Here is a 7,955-nt window from a genome sequence, read left to right as displayed (position 1 = left end):
CATGTAAATCATTTTCCCCCCATCTGGAAGCATATTAAAAGCATGCCTTTTTTTTTTTTTTCTTTTAAGCAGAGCTTTTTTTTCCCCCTATTTGCTTATCGGTTCATCCACCATTACATTTTAAATGAAACTGCAAGACCCCCCTCTCCTCCTTTCTCCCCCACCCCCCCCCCCCCGCCTCCCAAATTCCGGGCTGATGTCGGAAAGAGGGAATCAGCCTCTCCCATGCTTTAGAATAACTGACCTAGATTCAATTACAGATAGACCCGGCGGAAAGGACGGCACCTCGCTGCCTTCTCAGGGGTCTCTTAAAAAAAAAAAAATTAAAAAATTTAAAAACCGCAGAAAATAGTAAAGTAAAACATCCCCACCCCCTCCAAAAAAAAAAAAAAAAAAAAAAGAGGAGAAAAAATGGGGAGCAACAAACAAACGCTTCCCACCAAGCGCTGCGGGCGCCCGCGCATCCCTCGCCCCGGCGGAGCCCAGCAGCGCCCGCACCGACGGCGCGACCCTGTCCCAGCGGCAGGACGGGGATGCTGCCCTCCCCGGGCGTGTTTTTTGGGGGGCAGCCTCGGCCAGGACAGCTTTTGGGAGGCGGGGGGGCCCCGCCGTTCTGGCCGTGCCTCCCGGCCGGAGCTCGGGGCCAGCGGGAGCGGCGCTCCCTTCCCCCGGCAGCGGGCCGGGATCGGGGGTCCCGTGCGGCCGCCCCCCGCTCTCGGGGGGCTGCGACCGCACGGGGAGGGAGGACAAGGGGGGCTCGGGGTCCGCAAGGCTTGTTTCATTTCAAAGTAGGACCGGGGCCGCTCCAGGACGCGCCGCTCGCAAATATAATCTTCATATTCAGTTCAATGGAGTCTCCTTATAATTTACAGCAGAGAGATAAGGCTGGAGGATGCAGTGAAAAAAAAAAAATCTGAAGTCATCCTCTCCCCCCCTGTACTGCGCTGCACCTTGGGCAGCGGAGCAGAATCCAGAATCTCAACTTCTCCCGACATATGTTTCCAGCAGATAAGTAAACAATCTGGACGTGAAATGAAAATTTTAATTAATGCAGTAATGCTATTACACCTCAAGTGTGCAAATCCCATTGCCTTGCACTGTGACAATGGGTGGGGAGGAGGAAAGAAAGCAGACAGACAACAAACCACAAGCAAATTCTAATCTGGGTTTTGCTTTTCACTCGCCTCCAATTGTTTTCATAGTTTGTTTCCTTTGAATTAATCTCATCCTTATATTTCAATAATTACCAGCTACTCATCTCTTCCCCTCTTTCTCTCACCCACTCAAAGAGCCGGCTCCCGCTCCCTCGCTCTCCTCTTTTAAATTGTGATCAACCTGGATTTAATTTCGGGGCTTTTAGGCATACACATGTTGCCTTGTTGCAGCGTGGACCTGCACAGACCCTGCACGTTATTTCTTGTTTAGCCTTCCGAACGAGGAGCGTTCAGGAATAATGAAGTATTTTGCCCTAATAAAAAAGGGAAGGAAAAAAAGCGAAAGGAATAATAATAATAATGAAGGCTGCGTTGTCCCTTTGATGTTGGTATAAAACACCCCAACTGGAATAGAGGCGTGTAAAGGGAGAAAAGACAGACGAGGAGGTAAAATTAAGGACCGAAAGATAAAAAAAAAAAAATAATAGTAAAAAGGGTAAATTACAGACACATCAAAAGCCCCGAGGCTTCCTCGCTGCGGAGCGCGGCGCAGCGCGGGGAGCTCGGCCCGCGTCCCCCGGCGGCTCCGGGCTCCTGCAGCCCCCGAGGGGACAGGGAGCAGCCGGGGCTGGGCTGCCTTCACCTCAGCATTTCGCGTTCTAGGCGTTTGGAAGGATTTGGTGGTGTTTTTTGGGGGAGGCGGTGAGGACGGTGGTGCCTGCGGGACGCGCTGCCAGCCGCAGCCCCTCGGCAGCCCGGCCGGGGTCCCCGGCCCGGCCCGGCCGGTCGGGGCCGCTGCGGGCGGAGGAGGAGGAGGAGGAGGAGGAGGAGGAGGAGGAGGAAGACGTGTTTCTGATCACCGCTTACTTTTAAACACTACAATCAAGGAATGTAGCCAGGAGGTCGGGCCTGGAATAAAACCGTAAAATCAGAATTGCAATCTTTTTGATGTTTCAAAGTCTCTTTGAATGCCTTTGATACACTCAATAGCAAATTTACTGGGCTATTATCACTAATAAGCAGAAATAAGTAATATCTCTCAGAGACTTCTATGGGCTTAATGTGTCCTTTAAAATAAAGTTTTTTAACATCACTTAATTCCCCTTCTGTCTTTGTCTCTCCTGCAGCAGAACTCCCTGGCGATCGCACAGCTACACCTGGGCGCCAGCGAGGGCTCTCCCGGTCCCCTCGGCCTCCCGAGATCTTTTCTGTCCCTCTCTTATTTGTTGTTTTGTTTCAAGCAAGGCCAAAGTGGATGATTTTAAGTGTCTAGGTGGTCCTGCAGGCAGCACTGAGCCGAACCATTTTCGGAGAGGAGAGGAGAGGAGAGGAGAGGAGAGGAGAGGAGAGGAGAGGAGAGGAGAGGAGAGGAGAGGAGAGGAGAGGAGAGGAGAGGAGAGGAGAGGAGAGGAGAGGAGAGGAGAGGAGAGGAGAGGAGAGGAGAGGAGAGGAGAGGAGAGGAGAGGAGAGGAGAGGAGAGGAGAGGAGAGGAGAGGAGAGGAGAGGAGAGGAGAGGAGAGGAGAGGAGAGGAGAGGAGAGGAGAGGAGAACAGTAAAAAAAAGGGAGGAAGAGAAAGAAAGAAGAGAAGAGAAGAGAAGAGAAGAGAAGAGAAGAGAAGAGAAGAGAAGAGAAGAGAAGAGAAGAGAAGAGAAGAGAAGAGAAGAGAAGAGAAGAGAAGAGAAGAGAAGAGAAGAGAAGAGAAGAGAAGAGAAGAGAAGAGAAGAGAAGAGAAGAGAAGAGAAGAGAAGAGAAGAGAAGAGAAGAGAAGAGAGAAAAGAAAAGAGAAAAGAAAAGAAAAGAAAAGAAAAGAAAAGAAAAGAAAAGAAAAGAAAAGAAAAGAAAAGAAAAGAAAAGAAAAGAAGAAAAGAAAAAAGAAAAGAAGAGGAACCGGGGCGAGGGGAGCTGCGGGGGGAGCAGGCGGTGGCAGGAGCGACCCGGGCCCGAGGCCGCGCTGCTCCGCTCCCCGCTCGGCTCCGCGCTGCCTGCGCGGGGTTCCGCGGGTGCGGACGAGGCTCCGCGGCGAAGCCCAGCCCGGGACAGCGCCCGGCCGCGCACCCAAGGCGTGGTGCCCATAACCCCTCGGCCTTTGTTTAATGATTTTATTGAAAGAAGGAGACAGTTGTGGGGAAACAGGTTTGACAAGGAGCTGCATTACCCCCTCGAGGGAATAGCTTTTTTCACCTCTCCCTCTCTCTCTCCCCCACTCTTTCTTTCTGTTTTTGGTTTCCCTTTGACATCAAAGTCAGCAATCGGTTCATTGCAGTGTCAAGATCATTATTTAATTTATTTATCTTCACGAGTTAAATAGCTACACACCTGCAACCGGGCGGGAGGGTTGGAGGGATAACACGGCGCAGGGAACGGGAGCGAAACACGGCGAGCAGAGGCTGCGGAGGGGCGAGCGGGGTGGGAGGGAGACGGCGAGGAAGCCAGGAAGAGAGAATGAGAAGCAGAAAGAGAGGGAGAGTAAAGAGAGAGGGAAATAGGAAAAGAGAAAGAGGGAGAAAAAGAAGGAGAACGGAAGAAGAGAAGGGGAAAATGTGAAATGGACAGAGAAGGAGATAGAATTAATAAAAGATAAGAAAAGAAGGTTAAAAGGAAATCAGGAAGGAAGGAGTGAAAGGGAAAGGAAAGGGAAAGGAAGAAAGAAGAGAGGGAAAGAACGAAAGAAAGTAGGAAAGAAAGATCCCCGCCAAAGTTTCCAGCCCTGTCGCTCCGCGCTCCCCACCGAGCCCCGATGTTTCCCCGAGGCCGCGGCCCCCCGAGCCCGTTCTGCTCCGCAGCCGCCGGAGCGGCCCCGAGGGCGGCCGGGCTCGGGGGTACGGGGCGGCCCCGAAGCTCGGCCGCGGTGGGGAGCGGGGCACGGGCGCAGGGCCCCCGCTTTGCCCCGCCACCGGCGCTCCCCCCGCCCGGCTCTGCCTCCGACCATCGTCAGCCTAATGCGGGCGGATGTCGGAGGACACTGAGCTATCGGTGCTATCAGCCGGGCTGACAGCGCCTGTCAGCTGGGGTTACATCAGCGCCCGCCGCCGCCGCGCCGCCCCGCGCCGGCCGCATCCAGCCCCGCGCGTCCCAGCGGATCGTCCCGCGGCTCCCAGGCCCTCCCCAAGCCAGCTCCTTTAATTGTCCTCATTTGTAAGAGCCGTTTTGTCATGCTAAACAAGGCTGGAGCAGCCATTCTAACCTCTCCTTTCAGCCCTTTTCTCCTCTTCCCTTTTGTTTACCTTCGCCTGATCTCTCATTTATTTATCTATCTATTCTTCCCCCGCTTACCCTCCCATTCAAGCCCCGTGTATGTTAATTGTGTTACGCCGTTTAATTCTAACATCGGTCTCCAAAGAGCACTTAATGAGCAAAGCACATCCAAACACGCAGCGCTCCGGCTATTCAGCCCCTCCAGACGGATCCTCTGCCTCTTCCTCCTTCCCCGCGACCCCCTCCCTCCGCCAAGGGAAGAGCGCCCCAAACACCGCGAATTGATCCGCACAAATTGCAAACCACCCCCTTCCAGCACCGCCAAAGCTCCCCTCCCCGCCCCAAATATTCCCTCGCACCGCTAAAACTTCAACGCCGCGGAGGCAACTCGGGAAAAGCCGGTTCCCCGACGGGACGGGCTGTGTCGTGCCGGGCCGGGCCGGGCCAGGGAGCAGCCCTCGCAAGCCCCCGGCTTCGCTCCGCTCCATCCCGTCTTTCCGCAAGTTTTGTCCGCCTGCAGCCGCGTTTCCCCGACGGGCTCCGAGCGGAGCCCGGCACGGCACGGCCCAGCCCGGCACGGCACGGCACAGCACGGCACAGCTCGGCATGGCACATCACGGCCCCGCCCGGCCCGGCATGGCACAGCACGGCCCGGCACAGCCCGGCACGGCACAGCCCGGCATGGCACAGCACGGCCCGGCCCGGCCCGGCATGGCACAGCACGGCCCGGCACTGCACGGCACAGCCCGGCACGGCACAGCCCGGCCCGGCCCGGCTCCAGAGCGGCCCCGGGCCCGGGAGAGCCGCGGGCTGCGGGCGGGGGTCGCTCCGGGCGCGGGGGCAGCGGTGTGGGACGCGGGGCTGCGTCCCCGCACTCACAGCACGCACTTGCCTCGTTTGATGACAGATTGTCTTTATTCAAAACGTCTTTGTTCAACAAATGAAAAGGTTTAACGAGGTAAAATCCTGCCGGATACATCTTAGTTTCTGTTTCTTCTTGCCCAAGACATTGTGAAAACATATTTAAATTGCCATCGGTTTTTATTCGGTATTTCGTTAGTAGTAGTAGTAGTAGTATTAATTTTTTTACAATTCTACTGCCTGACTTCATACCTGACGCTCTGTCTAAAGTAAACTTAGATCTAGTCTCACTGGATCACACAAATTTAAGGACTATCTGTTTTAAATTAAGCAAACACTATCATAGGTTTTAAATATAAGTGTTTCTCCCCTTCTTTTTTTTTTGTCTTTTTTTTTTCTTTTTTAACTTTGAAGAGCCTTTTTTCTGACATGAAAAGCAATTTTACCTAGTAATACGTGGTGGCAAAATATATATATATTTATATATATATAACACAGCTGATCTCGTTTTTCAATGTGCAAAAGGAAAACAACGAGGGGGAAAAAATAAAATCAGAGTAAGACCGGTACTTCCCAAAGTCAAGTCCAAGTGACATGAGACCCTGGAGAACTCATAGACATTAAGAGAATAAATAAAAATCGAAACCGCCTGTCTCTTTTTTTTTTTTTTTTTTTTTTTTTTTGTCTTTTTCTCCCCGCTTTGTCCCGAAAGGGCAGTTCAAGGTTCGCTTTGCTTTTCTGTTTTTAAACACATTTACAACTCTTACAAGTGCCGGGCTCCTATCTGCCCCCGCGATTGCAGATCCCCCCCGAGCCTGGGGCCAGCTCTCGTGGCGAGCTTTAGGCGAGAGCATCTCCGAGGCAGCGTCCGCGTCTGTCCCGGCCCGGCGGCGGGCGGCAGAGTCCTGGTTCGGGCGGCCTTTTGCTCCTGCAGGTTTTATGTACATGCACACACGGAGGATTCCCAGTTCCAGCTGCCGGCCGGGGTGGGGGACACACGCACACACACACGCCTGTGGGGGTGCGGGTGGGTGGGTGTTACATGGCAGTCGCGTGTGCTGAAGAATAGGGGTCTATCCCAGTCTTGGTCATGCCAGGGAATAATATGTAGGCAACTGGAGGTTGCAAACTGGAAGCCGACCAAGCGGTACAGTTACATGGCACGACATAGCCCGGGTTAGTTGGCGAGGGGTGAGTGTGGGTGTGTTGGCTGGGGCAGCTCAAGCTGCCGAACGCCCCGTTCTGGTATCCCAAGGTGGAGGCGTAGGGCAGGGTGCTGGTGGCTAAGGTGTGAGGAACCTCAGTCATCTTCTGAATGGCGCTGGAGCTGAACTGGCTGGGGTCAAGTAAGGAGTAAGGTGCTGAGGTGGGAGGCAGGAAAGCCCTGGCCTTCTCCGGGGAGCTCAGCAGCGAGTCAGTGGCCCCCACGGGAAGCCCGGCGGCCTTTAAGGGATCTGTTTCCCCGAGGTAAGGCAAAGGGAAGACATACCTGTCCTTTTTCAGCAGGTTCTTGGGCTTGCGCCGGGGCCGGTACTTGTAGTCGGGATGCTCCTTCATGTGCTGCGCCCGCAGCCGCTTGGCCTCGTCGATGTACGGGCGCTTCTCCGCCTCGGAGAGCAACTTCCACTCCGCGCCCAGCCGCTTGCTAATCTCCGAGTTGTGCATTTTGGGGTTCTCCTGGGCCATCTTGCGCCGTTGGCCGCGGGACCACACCATGAAGGCGTTCATGGGGCGCTTGATGTGGTCGCTGGGCTTGGACATGCTTCGGCCGGGCGGGCGGGCGGGCGGGCGGCTCTGGGGGCGCCGGACGGCGGCGGCAGGACCAGGAGGACGAGGAGGAGGAGGAGGAGGAGGAACGGCGGGAGAAGGCCGGGGGAGCCGGAGGAGCGGCAGGAGCGGGCTCAGCTGATCATCACAGGTCCTCCGGCAAGGCCGTCCCCGGCGGGAGCCGTGCCGGGGCGGGGCGCGGGGCTGCGCGGAGCGGCGCGGAGCGGAGGCCCGCGGGGCCCGGCGGGCACTAGGCGGGCGGGGAGCCGCCGGGCGCAGCACCGGGCCGGCGGTGGGGACGCGGGGCGGTGCGGGGCAGTTCAAAGGCGCGGGGCTGCGGCGGGCAGGCTGACATAGCGGCAGGGCGGTCACAGAGCGGCCGGGCGCCCAATCAGCGCGGAGGGGGCCCGCTTAAAAAGAGAGGGAGAGAGGAAGGGCGAGAGGAAGAGGAGGGGAGGGGACACAGGAGGGAGGAGGAGGAAGGAAGGAGGGGACAGGAGGAACCCCCCGCCCCCCACCGCCTTCTAACGCGCGGATTAAAAGGACGGCTTTTGTGAGTTGCTGCGCTAATAGCAGCTGTGGAGGAAGGGGGATGGAGAAGGGGGTCGTCCCCATCTTCCTCATCCTCCCCCATCCCTGGGGTGCGCGGAGCGGGGCCGGTCCCGGCGCCCTCCAGGCTCCGCCGCCGCCGCCGTCGGGGCTGCGAGCGCCGCGCTCCGCCGTGCGCCCGCCGCTGTCCGCGTCCCCCCGCGCCCCCGTCCTCCCCGCGCTCCCGGCCGCTCTCTCGCTTCCCCAGCCCCCGCCTTCCCCGCTCCGCAGCCCCGCTTAACCCCGGGAGCCGGCCCGCGTCCCGGCTTGCTTTGAATAATTGCCTGCCTCCCGCGAAACGCCCGTGGGGAAAATATTTATTAAATGGAAACAATTGTCCCGGCTCCCGTGGGGGACCGCGTTTGTTCCGGGCTTATTGGTTTTTAGCA

General features: G+C 56.6%; 1 protein-coding gene across 2 annotated transcripts; it reads right to left on the bottom strand.

Annotated features, from left to right (window-relative positions):
• Positions 1 to 5,242: 5,242 nt before the first annotated feature.
• On the bottom strand, positions 5,243 to 7,726 carry SOX14 (SRY-box transcription factor 14). Of its 2 annotated transcripts, XM_085587623.1 has the most exons (2): positions 6,701 to 7,726; positions 5,243 to 6,547 (listed from the first exon to the last, which is right to left on the bottom strand). In XM_085587623.1, the coding sequence occupies exons 1-2, from the start codon at positions 6,970 to 6,972 to the stop codon at positions 6,250 to 6,252; spliced, it is 570 nt and encodes a 189-aa protein (XP_085443749.1). In that variant the 5' UTR covers positions 6,973 to 7,726; the 3' UTR covers positions 5,243 to 6,249. The 2 variants fall into 2 exon arrangements, with proteins under 2 accessions (XP_085443749.1, XP_021397114.1); XM_021541439.3 differs by having other exon boundaries at positions 5,243 to 7,720.
• Positions 7,727 to 7,955: the final 229 nt, after the last annotated feature.

This window comes from Lonchura striata, chromosome 9 (assembly GCF_050655825.1).
Source record: "Lonchura striata isolate lonStrDom1 chromosome 9, ASM5065582v1, whole genome shotgun sequence".
Lineage (NCBI taxonomy): Eukaryota > Metazoa > Chordata > Aves > Passeriformes > Estrildidae > Lonchura > Lonchura striata.
This window is presented reverse-complemented; position numbering and strand designations above follow the sequence as displayed.